Source organism: Sebastes fasciatus, chromosome 23, assembly GCF_043250625.1.
Source record: "Sebastes fasciatus isolate fSebFas1 chromosome 23, fSebFas1.pri, whole genome shotgun sequence".
Lineage (NCBI taxonomy): Eukaryota > Metazoa > Chordata > Actinopteri > Perciformes > Sebastidae > Sebastes > Sebastes fasciatus.
Window position 1 is genome coordinate 12,974,233 of NC_133817.1, and position 22,921 is coordinate 12,997,153.

The following is a 22,921-nucleotide window of genomic DNA, read 5'->3' on the forward strand; positions in this document are numbered from 1 at the left end:
TCTTGCCAAAAACTACATTTTTACAAGATTACATTTGAGCACATTATGATAATTAGAATTTACCTTCACCTAATCCTCATTTTTCTAAATAGAGCCTGAACGCTTCATAATAGTAAATCAATGGTACCTCCCGTGTTGACATCGGCAGGACAAGAGCTGGTTAACGTTAACTAGCTCTCGTCCTGCCGATGTCAACACTGATTTGTTGTTCGCAATGTAGCATCATCAGGGAAAATATAAGGTGTATCGCCTGGATGCGTCTATAGTGAGTTTACTGCGTCCCAAACACATCGTCCCCGGGACGCCTTTGGTCTCGAGCCCTGACGGTACCTATTACTGTAGAAAAACAAGTACCGTTTTCAGAATTTTGGCATCGACTTGGTATCTGTTGTCATGAAATCCCAAGTTTTCACCTGTTTCCAGTCTTTCCGCTAAGCTTCCATCATTTCTTCCTTGCTAACCTTCTCCTTTCTTTTGCTCCTCCCTTCCCTACCTCCTTCCATCCTAAATTCTGCTCTCCGTCTGACCTTCTTCCATTTCTTTATTATTGTGACCATGTCTTTCTGTCCCTTTTTTACCCTACTGTACCGGTTTCTTCCCTCCCTTTCTTCTTTCCTTCCTTTATAGCTTCATTCCTTTCTTGCCCAACCTCCATCATCATACCTTTTATTCTGTTCTTTGTTCCTTCCTTTCTACTTTCTTCAGTGATTTTCACTTGTTGTGTCTTTTCCACCTTTTCCACCTACTGTTTTTTTCATTTCTCCCTGTCCAATTGTCTTTTATTTTTCATGCCCTCCTTCCTTTTGTTCAACCTATTTCCCTGCTCCTGTTTTGCTTTTGTTTTTCATCTCAGTTCAGTTCAGTCTATCTGAAGACTCTTCAAAAGCCCAATTTGAGTGCACCGTGCATGGAAGAGAGCTCTTTCTCTCCTCCTCTACTTCCATCTCCTTTCACAACCTCTCCCCTCCTCGTCTCTCTCGTTCTCTCTCAAGGTTCAGTTGTTGTGCCTCGAGTCACACACGACAGTGAAGGTCTCGTGAAGGTTGTCCTGTCATGTGTCTGTCTCTCAACATCCCAGGGTGTCATTTTGCCTTTAAGGTTCACTGTATTGATTCACTTTGCCTCCGACTAGTACGCGCACACACACACAGAGACACACACTCCAGCAGGGTTTTGACTGCCTGAGCTGTTTGTGAAGCATAGCAGCAGGTTGTTGAGAGCTGCAAATGCCTCATTATGTAAGATGTGTTTACCAGATGCCAGTCTACAGTTTCAGTTGTCCTCTGCCTCGCTTTCTTCTCACACTCCGTCTCACTCTTTCACTCGCTGTAAGCAAAGCAATCATTATGACTCTCTCTTTGTCTGTCCGTCCATATCTCTCTCTCTCTCTATTTACCTCTGTTCCTCTCTCTCTCCTTTTCATAACTGCACTCAAATTATTCATTGTATAAACGGTGTTGACATCTACATATTTTATTACATCATACACATGTTCGGGATGAATTAGTCTGAAGTTATGAGTCAATTACATTTAAAAACTTTCACTCGTAAAACAAATTAAATCGGTCATAAGACAAGAACGGCCAGGAAAAATGAAGAACGTGTAATGAGAATTTATTATAATATAATAAATTCAGCAATATAGATTTAAATGGCACCATAACTTCTCACAGGAAGTGTTTAATTGGCAGCGTTTTTTACAGTTTAGTTGGTGAATTTCAGATCAGACGCCAAAATTCAGCTCCTATGAAACGCCTTCAAAGACCAAAACAATTACTTTTGATGTGTATAATTAAAGTTAGTTGCATAAAGGGAAAAGCATAGAACAAAAATGGATAAAACCCACAATACAGTCAGTTACATTAGACAGATTATAGTTTGTATATAAGCACTCCAAAACCAGTATGAAAGTTTTCGTTTCTCTAACTGTTGTCCTGCTCTTTTCTTTCCGTCTTGTGTCCAGCCCAAGCAGCGCACCTCTCTGTCTTCCTCCCTGGACGTCCAGAGGCCGGTCAACCACAGCTGCGAGCCCAGCGAGGTGAGCTCGTCTCTGGGCTACGCCAGCTTCAGCACCAGCCCCCCCGCCAGCCCTCCGCTCAGCCCCAACCAGGAGGACTCTGCAGGCTCCAACGACGACTGTCAGCTCACAGGTAAGACTCATGAAGCCGCCAGGAGGGAGGGAGGGAGGTAGAGCGATTCGTTTTAATAAAGGCCGTCTCTCTGCCTGAAGTGAGAGTGAGAAGTCGGCCCTGCTGTAACACGCTCTACCCTGACCTCTCGTCTCTCTTGTGGAGGAGGATCAGCAGAAAACACAAATACCTCCTCAAGGGGAATATCACAATATGAGAACTCTTGATGTCAGGTCTCTTGACTTTGTCTGCTGCGCGGACACCAAGCAAAGCAATTAAAGGCCCGGTGGGCGATCTTGAGAAACGAGCAAGAGCACACTAGCCCAGTGTTGCCAACTATTTTCCAATGAAAAGTAGCTATCAACACTAGCTCCAAAAATCCCTAAATCTAGAGAGAAAGTCGCCAAGTCGGCAACACTGGCAGTCCATCGCTTCAGGCCTCCCTCCAAAGCCGCTCCCCCACAATTATCAACATAATACGAACATAAACATATCATAATGAACGTGAAAGGCAAACATGGCTATTGTTAGTACTCACAGTGGCAGGATGTAATGAGATATAAAATCTTTACCAACGCACCTTTAAATCAAAGACTTCATGATTGTCGTCTTTCAAGGCTGAGAAGATTGATGCTGTGTATTCTTTGGAATATGGTAGACGTATTGTGTAGCTTTAAATAGTAATTTTCTCTATGGAGAGTTCTATGAACAGACTTGGAATGAGTTAATCCAACATAGAAAAGCTGTGTAAAAACCTCACATCTATCATGTATAGACAGCTGGAGTCAGGTTATGTCAGCCCTATTCAGTTATGACATCAATAATGCATAAAGCACACATTCACTCTGAAGGTCAATGTATTGATTGGCCATATAATACTTTAGCCTTGTGGTGCATTCATTTCTTAGCTGTTCAGGTGACTATTATAACTGCTGCTTTTTTTTTTTTATTGCTGGTGCTGAAGTATCCTTTCATTCAGTCTTTGTTGCCTCAGTGCAGGCGTTGTTGAATGTTTTTCTGCCTGGAAACCAAATGAAACTTTAACTCTCTTTGCCCAGGGTCCCAGGAAATTGAAATCATATTTCTACTCCTGTCATACGTGAGACCAGAGCAAAGAGGCAGACACCTTAGAGGCTAACAACAGAGCTCAGCTTATTAATTTAAAAGCAATAGTGTTTTTGAGAATCGATACAGTATCCATCCATCCATCCATCCATCTTCAACCGCTTATCCGGGATCGGGTCGCGGGGGCAACAGCTCCAGCAGGGGACCCCAAACTTCCCTTTCCCGGGCCACATTAACCAGCTCTGACTGGGGGATCCCGAGGCGTTCCCAGGCCAGAGTAGAGATATAATCTCTCCATCTAGTCCTGGGTCTTCCCCGTGGTCTCCTCCCAGCTGGTCGTGCCTGGAACACCTCCCAAGGGAGGCGCCCAGGAGGCATCCGTGCTAGATGCCCGAACCACCTCAACTGGCTCCTTTCGACGCAAAGGAGCAAGGACTCTACTCCGAGTCCCTCACGGATGACTGAGCTTCTTACCCTATCTCTAAGGGAGACGCCAGCCACCCTCCTGAGGAAACCCATTTCGGCCGCTTGCACCCGCGACCTCGTTCTTTCGGTCATGACCCAACCCTCATGACCATAGGTGAGAGTAGGAACGAAGATTGAACGGTAGATCGAGAGCTTTGCCTTCCGGCTCAGCTCTCTTTTCGTCACAACGGTGCGGTAAAGCGAATGCAATACCGCCCCTGCTGCTCCGATTCTCCGACCAATCTCACGTTCCATCGTCCCCTCACTCGCGAACAAGACCCCGAGATACTTAAACTCCTTCACTTGGGGTAAGGACTCATTCCCTACCCGGAGTAGGCAAACCACCGGTTTCCTGCTGAGAACCATGGCCTCAGATTTAGAGGTGCTGATTTTCATCCCGACTGCGTCACACTCGGCTGCGAACCGATCCAGTGAGTGCTGGAGGTCGCAGACCGATGATGCCAACAGGACCACATCATCTGCAAAAAGCAGCGATGAGATCCTCAGCACACCGATCTGCAAACCCTCCTCCACCCGACTACGCCTCGATATCCTGTCCATGAATATCACGAACAGGATTGGTGACAAAGCGCAGCCCTGGCGGAGGCCAACCCCCACCGGAAACGAGTCCGACTTATTGCCGAGGATCCGAACACAGCTCTCGCTTTGGGTGTACAGGGATTGGATGGCCCTGAGAAGTGCCCCCCTCACCCCATACTCCCGCAGCACCCCCCACAGTATCTCCCGGGGGACCCGGTCATATGCCTTCTCCAAGTCCACAAAACACATGTAGACTGGATGGGCATACTCCCAGGCCCCCTCCAGGATCCTTGCGAGAGTGAAAAGCTGGTCCGTTGTTCCACGGCCAGGACGGAATCCGCATTGTTCCTCTTCGATCTGAGGTTCGACTATCGGCCGAACCCTCCTTTCCAGCACCTTGGAGTAGACTTTACCAGGGAGGCTGAGCAGTGTGATACCCCTGTAATTGGCACACACTCTCTGGTCCCCCTTTTTGAAAAGGGGAACCACCACCCCGGTCTGCCACTCCTTAGGCACTGTCACCGACTTCCACGCGGTGTTGAAGAGACGTGTCATCCAAGACAGCCCCTCCCCACCCAGAGCCTTCAGCATTTCTGGGCGGATCTCATCAACCCCCGGGGCTTTGCCACTGTGGAGTTGTTTGACTACCTCAGTGACTTCCACCAGGGTAATTGATGATGGTCCCCCATCAGCTTCCAGCTCTGCCTCTACCATAGAGGGCGTATTGGTCGGATTCAGAAGTTCCTCAAAGTGCTCCTTCCACCGCCCGATTACCTCCTCAGTTGAGGTCAACAGTGTCCCATCCTTACTGTACACAGCTTGGATGGTTCCCCGTTTCCCCCTCCTAAGGTGCCGGATGGTTTTCCAGAAGCACTTTGGTGCCGACCGAAAGTCCTTCTCCATGGCTGCTCCGAACTCCTCCCACACCCGCTGCTTTGCCTCCGTCACGGCAGTGGCTGCTGCTCTTCGGGCCCGTCGGTACCCTGCAACTGCCTCCGGAGACCTCCGAGATAACATATCCCGGAAGGCCTCCTTCTTCAGTCGGACGGCTTCCCTGACCACCGGTGTCCACCACGGTGTTCGAGGATTGCCGCCCCTTGAGGCACCTAAGACCTTAAAACCACAGCTCACCGCCGCAGCTTCAGCAATGGAAGCTTTGAACATCGTCCACTCGGGTTCAATGCCCCCAACCTCCACAGGGATGCCAGAAAAGCTCCGCCGGAGGTGTGAGTTGAAGATCTCTCGGACAGGGGCCTCCTCCAGACGTTCCCAGTTCACCCTCACTACGCGTTTGGGCTTACCAGGTCTGTCCAGAGTCTTCCCCCACCCTCTGACCCAACTCACCACCAGATGGTGATCAGTTGACAGCTCCGCCCCTCTCTTCACCCGAGTGTCCAAAACATGCGGCCTCAGATCAGATGATACGATTACAAAATCGATCATCGACCTTCGGCCTAGGGTGCTCTGGTACCACGTACACTTATGAGCATCCTTATGTTCGAACATGGTGTTCGTTATGGACAATCCATGACTAGCACAGAAGTCCAACAACAAACGACCACTCGGGTTTAGATCAGGGAGGCCGTTCCTCCCAATCACGCCACTCCAGGTGTCTCCAGTATCACAAAACATAATATCGCAATACTAGATACTACCATTGAATACAAAATGTAGTTATTTTTCAAGTATTACTTTGAAAAATTTACTTTTCAAAGGTTTTTTGAGATGAAAACGTGTCTTAACTTGTATATTAGTCTCAAGTGTGTTTTACTGGAAATTAAGATGCAAACAAGCACTTTTGGGGGAAAACTCAACCGGATATCTTAAAAACTAAGCTCCAAGACATCAGCACAAGATGCTCTATTAGTCCTGCTGGGAGTCCCTTTCACTGTCAGACCAGATGAAACGCTTTAAGTTTCGTCTAATGACATCCCCCGCTGAGTTCCTCCTCCAAAAGGAATATTCCATGTAATGAATGAGGTGTTTTCTCATAAGAATCTCATAATGAGGGCAGTTGCGTCTTAAGTCTGCACATATGGACATTTCGGTAACTACTTATTTATGTTCACATAATAAAAAAGGAACAAATACTAAATAATGCAAACAGGTTTAGTACTCACATGCTCTTTTTAATGTGATTGTATATTGAACAATTTGGCGAATGTTTTATCATCATAAATCCTAAAATTTGTATCCGCCGTTTGCTAATATTTGACGCCCATATGAAAATATCTTTTCCTCGTTTAATACTGATGTGTCTACACTATATATGGGCAGGTAATAGTGAAAAAATAACGTTTATATTTTGTTGTTATATTTGGTCCTAAGGACCCCTCGGTATTCCCGCGTCACACTCGGTTTACTCCCGACCTTCATTTCCTTTGTGTCATTTCCTAGTCCCTCGCTTCATGCGTTACCATAGCGATGAGATCCCTTGTTGTCATGGTGAAATGGTGGCCTTGGCGATAGTTATCCGGTGACGTGGTCGTGAATACTTCCTTCTCTCACCTGGGTTTCAGTCCAACTGTCCCTCACACCCGCCGCTATCAGGCAGAGCAGGAAGTCGACCAGGCGGGAGGCAGTTTCTGTGTGTGTGCGCGTGTAGGTGTGGTTCTGTGTGGCCGTTTCATCCAGGAGCAGTTCAGAGGCCCAGCTAGACTTTGATCTGTGTAGTGCCTCCAACCAAAAACACATTCATTATCAATCCACAGGTGCATGCACACACGCACACCCAGACGTGAAACTGAATAAGACATCTTCATCTACTATTCTCATTGAAGCATTGCCATGGCATTTATGTAACAAGAGTGTGTTATTTCCCTCTTGAACCTACATAATGAGTGTTGGGCCTGACACTGACGTCTGACTGATGTCGTCCAAGGACAAAGACTGAGGAGCAGTTATTGATCACAGTGTTGAAAAGCCCTCGATTTTACTTTCAACAGCTTAATTTATTGTACATCAAAGTATGTTTTGGGAAGTTAAATTGTGAATACATAAGAAAATCCTTTAATACACGGATGCCAGCAATTCAGTACTGAAAATGGCAATTCATAGGACTCACAATTTATGCTGTATTTTCCTAACATTGTCCCAATATGCATTCCAACATGCATTTTGTTTCAATTCCTGCCGTTACTTGGTCACAAACGAGAAATTTTTTTCGTGGCCAACACACGTAGAGAAAATGTTTATTAACAGGAGCCAAATTGAAATTGTCTGCCTTTTAAATTAAAGACAGTTAAACATTTATTGCAGCACCAACTGCTAAGAAATTTGTCGTGCTGTGCAATTAATCGAATTTCAATTACAAGTTGGGCTTCCAACGATTATGAAAACAAGATAATCGACATGAAATGATTATTGTGCTGCATTCTATTTCTCAATGACGCCCTCGTTTTGTCATGTGCTATAAATCCGGACGTATTTCCTCTGTGGTGGTGTGCAACGACTGGCTCTAGTTCGGCTAGGAAAGGCCCAGGGGGAAGGTGGCGCTTTACAGCACCCCTCGTTCGGACCTCAACGCTTTTTAGTGCTTGCTGTGACCTCTGTAAATAATCGTGATTAGAATTTTTGCCATAATTCAGCAGACCTACAGAAACAAATCTGTATTTCAGTACTATTTCAATACTGGTCTTGAGTACCCATTCCTAATGATCAGCAGTTCAATTTAATAGCTAAAAGGTGGAAAAGATGCTTTTGACATTTTTAAATGTTGCTTAAAACATCGCTGCGCTGTGAGCTCCCGGATACATTAAACCTGTTAACCCTGCATTGATTGGACAGCCAGCTGATGGGTATATTTACAATTTTGCAAAGTACTTCTTCTTCTTCATTGTAGAATTGTTGAAAGTAGGGGTGTCACGATATACCGTTATTGATAACAGTAATATTGTGTAAATAATCCAACATCTCTTAAATAATTTTATACATAAAGTAATGGTTAAAGACTCTCTCTCCACCTCCCTACACTCGTATTTTGAGTGTAATTTACTTGCCAAAAAAGAGACAAAATGCACAATAAACAAAGTTTAGGAGGAATTTGACTGATAGAATTATTATTATTTTTTCAAATTTTCTATAGCTTTCGCAATAATATCATTATCCTGAATTCTTTTGGCCACGATAATCGTGTAATGAAAATATGATATTGTGTCAACCCTAGTTGAAAGCGTGAAATGTGACCAGCCTTTCCTTGGATTTGCTTCAATTTAACAAAAAACACTTTACTTGTATATTCTTATTTGCAAAAGTCTGTTATGCTGCAACTTGAGGCGCTGAAGGGAAGATTGTCTGCTCTCATCTTCTCTGTTGATTTGAGTAGAAAACAGTTTGAATCTCTGTCGAATGATTTCATGGAACAGTTTTTGCCAAAACGCGTAAAAAGTACATTTACATCAAGAAATTATAAAGCACTCATAAATAATAATATGTACATCTATTTATTTCTCTCACGCTTGCTCTCCCTGACTGAAGCTCCACTACCAGGAATAGATTGGCACCCATTTATTTTTCCATTTAATTTGTTTCTCTATTTTTCCCCTCCACCTCCTCCTTCTTCTACTGCTACTCTGCTCATCCCTACTGCTCTCTCTTCTTATTAGCTTTATAAGGCCTATTGTGGGGTTGCCATGGTAACAAGTGGCTTACAGAGAGAGAGAGAGAGAGAGAGAGAGAGAGAGAGGATGAGAGAAAGAGGGAGTGTATATATGTATGTGGGTACAGAAGGCAAAGAGTAACAGAATTCAAAGGATGCCAGTGAAGAAGAGAGTGGGTGAGGGAGGGAGAGAGAATGAGAGGGGGGGGGGGGTGATGATGATGAACGAAAAAATCAGAAAAAAATGGAGAGAATGAAATGTGAGATTTCAGGGGGGTTGGATTGAGAAATGAGGACAAAAAGCTGAAGGGAACACTTTTTTTTTGCCTGCACACCATAAAAGGTCTTTCCTTCCTTCCTCTCAACATTCGTCTCTCTTTTTCCTAAAAACCCTGAACCGCTCTCCGACACCAACCTAACATTTACACAATAAATCTCCGGCCCTGCAGCAGAGTATGCAGGTGTCATCCACCTGCGTGGGCAGTTGGATAAAAAGGAGGCCTATTTATAACCTGATCCATCACTGGTGCAGCTGTGGATGCTACGGCGCTACTCTTTACGTAACGTTGGACATTGCAGGAGAAGAGATATTCCCTCAGTGCCCTCGGTGCAGAGTGCCAAGTGCACTGCGGTGTTATGCAAAAGCGGTGCAAACTGTAGACGCAGTCGTCCTCCATGAATTATGCAGTGGCCCCCTGCGACAAGTCGGTAACAAGCTGGCACAAATCTGCAGGTCTGTATTTATTCATCTGGACTGAAACACTTCATAGCTTCTTATACACAGCACCTTATAACCACATGGGTTTCATTCTCATGTTTTTGTCTAATGATGACATTTTAAGCTGCACTAATCATATTTTTATATAAGCAACGGGTCAGTTGACTGCATGTAATGTGACGGCGGTTATCGCCTTACTCCCGTAGCTTTTTTTTGCTTCTTTAGGCTCTTTTGTTTTGATCTGTTATTCCCATATGTTTTCTGACATATAAACCAGTTTCCAGATGCTTGCTTGTAAATCACCATAAGAAAATGACATTTTCCAGAGGTGTGTTGATCAGTTGTGAAAAGCAGCCTTCTGTAAAAACATGACATCATACTCTCTTCATAATGCAAACTGCCCCAAAGGGGCTGAGTGATCGATGAGCTCTTACAGTTAATGAGCTGTAAATGGCAAAGCGATCAACCGCTCTGTGTATGCGTGTGTGTGTGTGTGTGTGTGTGTGTGTGTGTGTGTGTGTGTGTGTGTGTGTGTGTGTGTGTGTGTGTGTTGAGTGCGGCGCTGCCTGTGTGTTTACTTGAAAGAGTGAAGTTCATTAAACCTCCGGTGCTTGATTCAGCCCTTTGTTCTCAAATATCACACGCTCCACTTGTACCTTGACATCAACTCACAACTGCAAGCACACTCTTCTGCACAAACACACAGTGGGCCTGTCAGCCCGCTGCGCTTGATCATTAAGTCATACTCAAAGTCAGCAGTGCCTTTGTTTGCAGCAATAATGGGATGCACACACACACGCACACACTCACAGATTGATTTTCCATCTATTTGACACCTTAGCTCTGTCCTTTGCTTCAATCACATTTGAGGCCATTTCCTTTGTATCTGTCCGTACCATAGACGGTATATAAAAAGTGGACAAAACACAGACAACTCTCAGACCAGACAACGCGTGATAGCGACCTGTCAATCACAAGGTAGCCACGCCCTAAAGCATCCCCTGCTTTATGGTCTATTTGACTCTAAATGGCACCATAATTTACTAAATGAACATCATGCTGTATTGAAGAAGACTTGAAACTAGCGATTGAGACCATAAACTCATGTTTACGATGTTTTCTTAGGTAATAAATCAAGTGAGAAGTAGGCTCATTTTCTCATAGACTTCTATACAATCAGACTTCTTCTTGCAACCAGAGGAGTCGCCCCCTGCTGGCTATTAGAGAGAACGAAGGTTTAAGGCACTTCTGCATTGGCTTCACTTCTCAGACCTGGAGGTTGCTCACTTGTCCGTGCCAGCATAGCATGAAAGCTTAATGAAATAAACTGATATTGTCCATTTACATATTTAATTAGAATCATAGCTTAACAGAAACAAACGTGCGCATATTATTTCTTTCCTCCCACATTTTTTGCATGAAGCAGAAAGGCAGCAGCTCTGTCTGTAGATTTGCTCTCCTCTTACATAAAATGATAGGAACTTTCCCCCAGTTCAACCTGTTCTACCCGGGCTGAATGTGCTGAATGTGTGCCCTCCCCCCCCCCCCCGTGTCGTGTGGAAATTATAGCTCTTCTCTCTGCACTTTTTCACTCGAGGATGAAAGAGGATCAATCAAGGATGAAAGTGGGTTAAGTCAAATTTCAGAGGTGGAAGGAGGAAACGGGTAGCAAAAAATCTAGCCATTTTCTTGCATATGCGGTTTTGTTTCTGTGTGTATATATTTGACTGAAAGCTTAGGCTGGTTTTATCCTATACATGCACACTTACATTGAGTTTAATAGGTACACCTGTACAATCTTTTGTAATCCAATAGAAAGCTTTGCAATATGCCCTATCTTTGTGAAGCCTTCTAAGGGCGCTTTCACAAGCCAATATTTAGTCAGTTTTAATCAAACTCTGGCACGGTTCGTTTGGGCAGTTGTGAACGCAGTAAACAACAAAAAGTTTACAAGCGAACCAAAACACAGGCTGCTTGTGCGGGCATTTTTTGAGATGGACACAGGTAAACGACAGGTTAACATGAGTTGGAGAGGACTGACTTTTGTCTGATGTTTGCTTGACATCTGGGCCGAAGAGAGCATACAGAATATGCGAAATAAAGTTTGCAAAGATAGTGACATTATGTCATTGCAGATAAACTGAAGGAGAAGGGATTCGTGCTCACAGTAGATCAGTGCCGAGTCAAAGTGAAAACACTTTCGACAGCAACATTTTCAAAGTCCGCGATTCCCTGCATAGAAGTGACAGCTCTCGAGACGAAAACAATAAATTTGCTCCTTCGTATCCTACATGCCTCTCAGCTAATTATGTTTTTTATTTGGTCTTCACACTGAAACCAAACCAGACTAAATAGAAAACAAACCAAAAGTCAATTTCACTCTGATTCTGACTAGCCAAACGGACTATGCCTTGTGAAAGCGCTCACTCAATTTTAGGTAAATGTTTTGAGGCCAAAGTCAGTGGTGTCGAGTCATATTGACAAGTGTTTCTAATAGTCTGTCCTCCTCCATGTAAGTACTACAGAGCTGGATCAACACCTCTGATACAGAGTGGGTTCAAAGTCTTACGCCTTTGCTGGACATTGCTATTCTTTGTAGTAAAATGTCCTCTCCGCCCTCAGAGAGCTTGTAGCTCTTATTAACACCATAGTTTCATTAATGATCACACGTTCTGTGTGCTTGTATCATTTAGTTTTCACCTCAGGCAACGTGCTAACAAAGAGATCAGAAGGCTTCGTCTGTGGTGTGTGTTTGATTTAATACATCCGAGACTTTGATTTACGACCATATATCCGCAAAACTAATGACACTCCCACCAGCCTCGGCTGTACTTTCTATTTAGTGCTGATTAGTTCACACTAACATGCTAAACTACGACGGCGAACATGATGAATATAATAAAAGCTCAAGATCAGCATGTTAGCGTTGTCATTGTGAACAGGGTTAGCATTTACCTCAAAGAACTGCTGTGTCTGAGTGCAGCCTCACAGAGCCGCCAGCATGACTGTAGGTGATGGTGAGTCATGTTTGGAAGCTCTGAACACAAAAGAGTCTCGCACAGACGCCACAGACTCGGTTCAAAATAACAAAACAGAGAGACTCATGGGCGAGGAGAATATAGGACCTGATTGGACACAATAAAGTGCAGTATTATAGGGCAGAGGCACTAAAAAGCTGCACTTTATTCTTATGCAGTGGTCTGTTTGTCATGGAAATGACTTCAGGACAAAATCGAATGTGTTGCATTTCATAAATATATTACATGTTGTCAATAAAAGCAAAAATGCACACATGCAGGAACTCGCACATATTTCATATTACTTTGAGCTGATTCAGGGCTGAAATACTGCGGCGAACACGTACAGCACATGCATGCATAACCCCACAGTTAATCAGTGGCAACCTCACATCCAATTTAACTCTCTCTGTCCCTCTCCGTCTCACACTCACACAGTTGGAATTTCAATGACGCTAGTGAGAGACTGCCGTCACTCCCGACTTCAGGAGACTAGAAAAATAGGTTACCGCGGGAGATCAGCCAGTTGCCGTGGCAATATATACTCTGCGCACTCGAAATCAGGAATGAAAGTGTGAAGTCAATATCTACAGACTTGCACGGCGCCTTAAGGCTGGGTTTCCATACATACAGGCTATCAGACATGAAATAATGCTCTCAGCAGGGAGTCCCACCTCTCTCTCTCTCTGGCGTGTTAAGACTGACCTGGTTGCACCTGTTAGTGTAACGCTAGCTCAGGTGTCACAGACCTAACGGCAAGTTTCAGCATGCAAAGTGAAAGAAAGATGAATATAGGGCAGGGGTCAGCAACCTGCGGCTCCGGAGCCACATGCGGCTCTCTAGCCCCTCTCCAGTGGCTCCCTGTGGATTTTTAAATAAGGAAATGAATAACTAATAATTTTTTGTTTACATTTTCATTTTTATTTATCATGAATTGTAGGTCTATGGTACGACGGTACAACGGAGTATTAGGGCCACATTGAGGAAAAAAAATTAATCTGAGATTTTGAGAAAAAAAGTCATATTATGAGAATAAAGTCAGATGTTTAAGAGAATAAAGTCATTAAAGTCATAATATTAAAACAAGTAGTAATTTTACATGTTATTTTCTTTTTTTCTTGTAAAGTTATGAGTTTATTCTCACAATATTACAACTTTTTTTCTCGTAAAGTTATGACATTATTCTCGTAATATTAAGACTTTTTTTCTCGTAAAGTTATGACATTATTCTCGTAATATTAAGACTTTTTTTCTCGTAAAGTTATGACTTTTTTCTCGTAATATTATGAATTAATTCTGGAAATCTCAGATTTGTTTTCCCTCAATGTGGCCCTAATACTCCGTAGTACATTTGCACTTTGGCCCTCACTGCATTAGACTTATATACTATATATTTAGACTATAAACTGTGTTACCTTCATCACAATGCTCAAATGTTTTGCGGCTCCAGACAGATTTTTTTTGTTTTCTGCTTTGCCTAAAATGGCTCTTTTGATAGTAAAGGTTGCTGACCTGTGATATAGGGAAAACTGTCACTGGACATTATCGGGTTAAATCTGTAGCCCCCTTACCACACCCAAACACAAGAACCATATCAGAGAAAAAATATTTTAGCACTTTTAATGCTTGCATCTCTAGCCCTTCAAAAACAACTTGTTGTAATTGGAGCTCTCTTCCCCTAGTGCTACTTACAGTAGGGGTGCTTTTATGCCTTTTAGCTCATGACGAACATTTCCAACAGCACTTGAAGGCAGCCCTTCTACGGCTCTCCCGTGTAATTCATTGAATTTCCTGTTGCCTTAACTCTCTCTCAAATCACCGATCCACGCTTGAAATGATCTCCTGTCATCATGAATCCAAGCAGCGGCCCACCAGAGTCCTGCAGCGGCGTCTTTTATGTGGGTTTGTGAGCATAGCCCAGCACTAACTTAGTGCTAGCTTTGCGCCTGCGGCTCAGGGAGCTGATAGTGATTTATCCAGGCGCTTTGGAAATAGGGTTCAGGCTTAAATCTCTGGGATGACTGACAGCTCAGATATTACTCTGTAGTTTTTAATAACAGTCAGTGCGTCCCCACAAGAGACGGAGAGATGAACACGGCGCTATCAGATGTTTGGATCATCTCCCAGCCCCTCCTGCTACCACACACACACACACAGAGGAAAACACCCCAGTGTCTGAGAGATAGTGTGTGCAGTATTTATAGTGTTTATGCGTCTGTCTGCATTCAAGGGCTCACAGTTCATTTCAGTCATTTATCACAAAAATGAAGAAATGATAAAGGCAAGTTTATCTATAGCACCGTTCAAGGACGAGGCAATTCAAAAGTGTTTTACACAGACAGAAAGTCATTAAGAAAATATAGAAAAAGAACACCAGGCAATATAAAAAAGGCCCAAGTAGGAGTTTAAAAAGTGTAAACAAAATAAAATGGAATATAAAAATGAGCTAAAGTAGAATAAGGCAAATCAACAGTAGATTAGTGCAGCTGCTGTGCAGTGCCAGATATGACTAGTTCCCAAGTTGAACTTAATAAAAATGCAGTGCAAACAGAAAAGTTTTAAGCCTTGATTCAAAAAGAACCGGGAGTTGGAATAGATCTCGAGATTTCTGACAGTTTGGTCCAGATATGTGGTGCATAAAAATTGAATGTATTCTCTCCGTGAATCATTCAGTGCTTTATAAACCAGCAGTAGTAGTAGAATCAATTATTTGACACACAGTAAAGATGTGAGAACTGGAGTGATGTGGTCCATTCGTCTGGTCTTAGTGAGTCAGCTGCGGTGTCTGATCGACTCTTCAGAGAGACCTGTAAAGGCGGCGTTACAGTAGTCGAGCCTTCTGAAGATAAACGTATGGAGAAGTTTTTCTAAATACTGCTGAGACATAAGTTCTCCCTAAGACGGGAGACGGATGAGGCAAACTTTTGATGCCCTTGCTTTGCTGTTTTTTGGTGTCTTCGTTATCAGCAAGGTTGGTGTTGCAGTACAGAATGTGCTCGGTTGAGGCAGAGGCAGATGATGTAGCAGTGACTGGGGTATGAATTTATTACCAACATTATTTATTGTGAGGCAGGGGAGACGGGAGAGTGAAGGGAGGAGGAACGAGGAGATTGAGGCGATGATGTTTTGTCTTTGTGGCGCCGAGGCTGCTGTGTGTCAGGGAGGATCATCTTGGCCCCCACTGGGACAAAGATACAATGAGACAACTTGGTCGCTATAGGCTATAAAACTGAAAAGCATCTTGAAAAATACAAAATAAAACTTGTGCACGAGGAGGTTTTTCAATTAGTTCCACATTCAAAGCATCCAAACATTTATCATACCGGCGAGGGGCACATCTGGGTGTTTCCATTCACAACCCCTAATGTTGGAGCAACGCAGACACACCATCCTTGTTTTAAACACAACTCTCTCTCTGTTGCTGTTGCAGCTGTTTGTAGCTGACCGGGTCTTCCAGCTCCAGAGCGCCGCTAGCTCTGTTACATTTATGCTCACCACATTTATGCATGCCAATCCGCTTGTTGTGCTAACTTCAACATATGTTGCTGCGTACGGCTAAAAGTGTCCGGGCGGAGTGAGCTTTTTGCTCCACATTACGTGGGTTAATCTACCTACCGTGTATACCGCGTGCACCGGACTGTGACGGTTCGGTACGAATACACGAACCGTTACTCTCATTCAGTGTGATTTTTAAAAAGAATGAGGTTTTGTTTGATGCAGTTCTTCAAAAATGTTGAAGCCCAACTTGTAGTGGACTGTTCTGCTACTGTGCGATCAAGCCTTACTCCAGTTCCCTCCCATTTAGCCCCTATAACCTCCAGCTCTGTATCCCCACTCTTTAATTTTCTCTCCCCCCTCCGTCATTCAATCCTTCATTCTGTCACTCTCTTATTTCTCTAGCCACTTTCCCCTCACTCTCATTCGCTTCTGTCTCTCTCTTTCTGCCTGTCATTCACCGCGATACGCTCCCCGCCCGCCCCCTCACTCTCCCTCAGCTCCGCTGCTATTCGTCAAGCCTTCTTCAGCTTTTTATGCTGTATTGCTACAGTTTACCTCTCATAACTCATTTACCCTTCACCCCATATCTCTGCTGTTTTTCCTCCCTCTCTCTGTTGCCCACCTCTTCACCAACGTTCACGTTTTCAACCGCCTTCCCCCTCTGTTTTCTTTCTGTCCATCCTGAACGCTGGGCAAGAAGCCAGTGGTGTTGACCGCTGCAGCAAACACGAGCAATTAAACACATTAGGTTCTTGCAGTGTGTGTGAAAGGAAGGGAAAGGAAAGTGGATTCACCCTTCTCTTATCACGGATATGTATATTTTCTCTTTACAGATGCATCTCCTCAGCATAATCTGAGAACTGTGTTTACATTTTTTCGCCTCCCACTTCATCTTTTTCTGGATTTAGACGCTGTGTGAGGGGCTTCATTTAGACTTTACCACTGTGAAATTAAATCTTACTTCTGTAAAAGTGATTGCTTGCAAGGGAAATGGAGAACATTATTTTTGGAGGAGCTTTTACTTTACGGGCTAATATGAGCTGGGTAAAGACCAAAGCTGTGTCTCAATGCAATATAACATACTAGTTCTGAGCAGTTTTTAAGTATGTTCACAGTGGGAAAGTGACAAATGAAGTAAAAAATCAAAATAGTCAGTATTTGCACTAAAAATCGCTTACGCTATTGTCTCGCAATGCACAAAGGAGACGGAGGAGCCGCTCACAGCTGCAGCGCATTAATACAAATTGGTGGCGAGACAGCTGGAGGAAGAAAACAAACGAAACAAAAGGTATTGAATTTGAGGAAAAACATTTAGCGAAGTTTGTGAAGTTTAATTAGCAGTGGTGTCCAAATGTCCTAGTCGGATTGCTGTTTGTTTGTGCACGTATACCTCTATCCTGACATTCTGACACACTGTATAGCACGGGTATAACTAATAATGTTAATTATGCTGCATTCCATTTAGGTGTACATGTCCCAGTCATTAATGGGGTCCCTGAATGGAACAGATCCATCGTTAATTATTATTATTCCATATTATTATTATTAAAATGGTCATGTTATTAGTTACACCTATGTTTGTCCTAAAATATTTGCTGTGAAATAGGTTTATGACATCATTCCTGGTTCGTATAAAACGGTAAAGCATGTTGATTTCTTCTACTTAAGGGGACAAAATATGGTACATTTCTTTTAACTAATAGATATCACTATGAAACCTCCCCAGTTGATTATTTACACTAAGACAATTATTTTTTTGGTATTACAAGTTTTCTGAAAATGTATCTTTAAATATGCAAATTAATTATTATCTAATTTAATATTTGCATACATTTCCAGAACAGAAATCTGAAAATAAAGTCAGTTTCAAAATTTCTTGTTTCATTTTGTTGACATATTAGAGTCAAATGTTTTTACGGAGGGAATTTGGGATATCTCTTTTATCACATAAATAAATCCATTAAAAAAAAAAATCAATTTTCATCATGTTTTTAGGAATAAAATGTTCTATAAATCAGGCTGTAAGTGATATGAACAGACCCCTCTGTAAAAACCTTCAGAATATAGATAGGAATGAAACATTAAGTCGATTACTTACATAAAGACAATTATTTTTTGTATTTGAAGTTTTCTGTAATGTTATGTTTAAATATGCATATGAGGCATTATCTAATGCTAACTTTTGGTGAATTCAGGAGAAATCTACAGACGCAAATAGACAAAAGTAGTAAAATAAACACCTAAATGTGTGTTTTGGATGTTTCCTTTCCACTAGTCTGAAAGAAGATAAAATAAAAGCAAAATAGCCCCATATCTCAAAATTGACTAGTTCATGAAAAACTATATTTTTGACTGTAGTGTCTCCCTTTAACTGCAAAAACAGTCTACTATAGTACATACTGTACACAACCTCATAGATACAATAGTATGGAGTTGGGACACAGCGCACATGTATGTATCCAAAATGTTTAGATATAAAGAGTAACGGATGTCCTCTTTCATTAAACTGCACATTAGAGAGCTGCAGCAAAGGGTTACATGAGCTTTGTCTCACTTCCATAGTAGTACATTGTAGATTGTGTACTATACAGGATCTCCATGTCCTCTAGAATGACACATTCAAGCGTTTTCTGATCATCATGTGTCTGTGCCTTCTAAATATGTCACAAATAACTGTTGAAAAATAAATCTGTTTTATGACGTGACAAAGCGATGATTAAGGTTTATGTTTAGGCACAATAATTAGTCACAATTACTACAACCACTAGAGGGCTTTGTCACTTGGACGTAAACATATGCTGTATTTGGGGCACTCATGAAACGAGTGATGCTGTCGTTCTTTTTTGGGAGGACACTGTTTATAGTATACTGTTTTTTCTAATTAGCATACATTTCTTATATAACAGGAATTTATATAATGAATAAAAAATGCAGTTATTATAACTAATTTATTCTCAGATTTTCCTGCAGCTGTCTCATCTGTGATTAATGCAGCTGTGAGCAGCTCATCCTCATCTCCTACTGCATTGTGCAACAATACTGTAGCATCCAGCAACAGTCCATTAAATAATCAAGCAGATCTAGTATGCATACTGACTGTACTCACTTTTCCAGTGTTAATACACTACATACTTGATAAACCCACTTAGAATTAGTAGTTGTTGCAGTATTGAGACGCAGCTACTACAGTACTGTATATGCATTTATGCATGTATATGCACCGCTAGAGACCCCAGTGGAGATGCATTTCAAGTATTTTATTCTATACATATTTATAGTCTATGGATACTTTGAATAAAAGCTCAATTTCAGATCTATTTCTCTCCCACCCACTCTCTTCTCCTCTGCCTCTGCTCCACTGATAGGTGGGTGGTGGGAGGATGTACACCGCTGAAGATTTAGCCTCTTTATCAACTCGAGGAAGTGATGATGTCACACACCATTGCATCAGTCAGTCAGTCAGTCAGACAATAATATGAATTGATAAAGCAGTTATCAGTTATAATTAGCATGATAATGAAGACAAAGACAGATGCTGATTGATCTGTACAGGATATTGAGACGGACTCATTTGTTGCTGCGCAAACAACATACATTAGTTTGTGTTTCGAGGTGAACACCTCTTATCCAAATGCCAATCAGTTTCTGGGCTGAGCTGCTGCATGCCACAACTTGTGTGTGTGTTTGCATACTTGTTTCGCAATAAAAAATGCAGGTATGCAGAGTGATGCAGCTGCGGTATCGCCGTCCGACTCTTATACGTTTGCTGCATTTTAGTAGAAGCAGGGTGATGAGTATGATGGTTTGAGCTGATATTGCTTTGGATGCCCAGGTAAGAAACACACACTCACACAGAGGACAGTGAGAGAGATGCAGAGTGATCTATAGGTTCAGGAATGGCTGAGTAATGTATTAAAGTAAGGTTACAACACACAGAGGAAGATTATTGATTGAAACAAGAGCGTTTAATGCCTGAGTTGAGCCAAATTATGCTTCTGCAGTGTGATCCTGCCCGTCATTTGGTTGCCACTAGTCGTCAGTACGTCAATAATTCTCATCAGCTCATTAGGTTTATTTCTCTATCTTTACCTGGAATACATTGTTTCAGAAAACTGAAAAAAAAATCTTCAAACTTTTACTTTTGCACTTAAGATACATCAGCTCTACGTTTCTGTCTAGACAAACACACACACACCTGCTGATTTGATTGCCGTGTTTATCAGCCGTACACTTTTCCCTCGCTCTCCTGAAGGCCGAACACACTGTCACCCAAAAAAAAAAATACTGTGAGAGATGCCGACACTGGGGCTCTCTGTTGCCATAGCGACCAACAGGCTCACCTGTTGCCAATGGTTCTTCATCTTTAAAAAGAGGAGAAGCGCAGAGAGAGTGATTGCAAAAGAAATGCATGGCAGGGCTGAAACACATACATAATGAAACATATGATGTTGTCACTGCCTTCATGGTGCAATCAGAATGTAGGAACTGTTTGTGTTAATCCCACATACCAATGTAACATGGCGTTGATTATCTCCAAAAATGCTCCTTGTTTAATTAAAGGAATTATCCATGCACAAAATGACCATTTGTTTATCAGTTACTCACCTTGTGTTACCTTGAATTTGTTTTTTGTTTTTTTAAATCATGCTTTTTTATTGTGTCCTTAAGAAAAATTAATACAATAACTTAAACTATAACAAATAAAGTAATATGTACATATAATAAGAGATGGTAACTATCTCTAAAACAAGGGAGGAGAAAAAATTATAATAATTATAAATTAATTAATAAATTAATAAATAAAACATTTAATTATAATAAATTTATATAAAAATAAACAAAGAAATATAAATAAATACAAATAGCTTAATTAATCAAGGGAGGAGAAAAAAGTATTATAATAATAATTCAAAATAAATAAATAAGAAATATAAAAAAAATAAAAATTAAAATAAAAATTAAACAAAGAAATAAAAAGAAATAAATGACATATTTTTAAAAATAACAAAGTTTTCTTCAAGAATTCAAGGTTACACAGGGTGAGTAATTGATATACAAACGTCATTTTGTGGGTGAAGATTTCCTTTAATCTGACCCAAAAAGAAGCTTATATTCCATTGTAAATCTAACATAATCTATAATTGTGGACTATTGTCTTACCAGTTAATGTACCCTTTTTATTGGCAGTTTTTGCACATGCAAACCAAAGACAATTTCTGCCTTTTGTACGCAAAAAGTAGACAATGAAGTATTCTCTATTTGTTTCTTTTCTATTCTATTCTACCATTTAAAATGTAATAACTCACAAACATTGATTCACAGACATATTGTCAATGGTCAGCGCTATTGATTGATGGTCAAATTGTACCAATCACCTAGAAGACAATGCAGGCAAAGCAAGAGAAGTGAATAGCTGAAGACAGAGGTCAACTCATTGCGCATTTACGCTGATCTTTTAGCCACTTAGTCCCGATTATGCTGCAAAATGCTGAGGATTAGTCATAACTAAAGAGCTTTCAGCTTGTGTAGGAAATAATGATAATTTCAGTCTCTGTACCGCTAGAGAATGAGTCATTACCTGAGGACTGTTAATGGGTGTTTGGTACTTTTAAACACAGCAGGCCTGTACAGTTAAGGTGCAGTAAAATGGAACATGAAATTACTCTCCATTCAAGGACTAACGTTAATATTGTTCCACTTTCAACCACTTTTATTCTCCCAGAATAAGAGGGGCTCGAGCATCTCCTGCTTTAATGGTCATGAATGATTCCAGTTTTTGTTGGATTTTCTCAGAAAAAGCAGCCAAGTGACTGTTTGGTGGACTTATAGTTTCTCTCTCGGCTCACATTATGTAATTGTTTCTTATGGAAATGTGGCTGGATGTGCCGAGGACAGTCATGAGGTGCTAGCTAAAACTGTCTGACAGCTGAGACTCTGTATGTATATGTGTGTGTGTGTGTGTGAGGATGTGGCAGACAGTTTTGATTACAAGACTGCATTTATGTGTGTGGACGGGCACTGTTTCTATTCATTCGAGCCTCATTGTGAGCCTGTTGAGAGTGTGTGTGTGTTTGTGTTTGTGATGCTTATCAGTGCTGAGATTGTTTACATGGCCTCGTACACAACCTTAACACACAGTGACAGGGAACAGAGAGAGAGAGAGAGAGATCAGGGCTAGACGCACACACTCATACACGGCCTTCTCTTCAGCTATTTATAGGATGCGAACTGACAAGGCAGAATATTACCTTGTATCATAGTTTAATAAGCAGATGACCTGATCCTGAGAAGCTTCTTGCAGGTTTCAGGTGTGTGTTTGTGTTTGGGCAGATCAGGGAGATGTCATATTTACTGTGCATGACATTAAAGGCCATACCAGCAGTTCTGCCTCATCTAGTCAATTACTAATCATTAGATTAGTGCATTAAAGTAGTGCTAACTATAGTCAATTACTAACCATTACATTAGTGCTTTAAAGCAGTGATGGTTAGCTAAAGATTCTCTATACAATATCCAGAGTATTAATATGGTAGCAAACAACTATTTGCTATGTAGAGATATAGAGGAGTAATGTCTACCTGAGCAGAGAATGAAGTTGCTCTCCCTCCGTGTATGTTGTAAGCAGCTGAGTTAGCCGCATGTGCTTTTCGTACATGTGAGCATGCCCCATGGCTGCTCTGCACAGCTCTCATATAGTGCTTACAGCTGATAACGCCGTCCTGACTTGCGGAAGTATAGCAGCCATCCTCTGGTTCCCTCCCAGGTTAACACTGTTAGCTCCGTCAGCACTGTTGCCTTTGGTTTCACTCTTAGAGCCATGCGGAGGCAATTTAAATGATCTCAATCTCGCATTTAGCATCTTTAAATTTTAAATGTTTGTTGTTGGTTTTTT

At 41.9% G+C, this 22,921-nt stretch overlaps 1 protein-coding gene across 6 annotated transcripts in view; it reads left to right on the plus strand.

The window, feature by feature from the left end:
- The window catches only part of anks1b (ankyrin repeat and sterile alpha motif domain containing 1B), a 248,195-nt gene that overhangs the window by 155,813 nt on the left and 69,461 nt on the right, over positions 1–22,921 (plus strand). For all 6 annotated transcript variants that reach the window (XM_074625196.1, XM_074625198.1, XM_074625197.1 and 3 more), the window contains one exon: positions 1,964–2,150. In XM_074625196.1, coding sequence (XP_074481297.1) covers positions 1,964–2,150 — 187 coding nt within the window. The remainder of the gene's footprint in view (positions 1–1,963; positions 2,151–22,921) is intronic.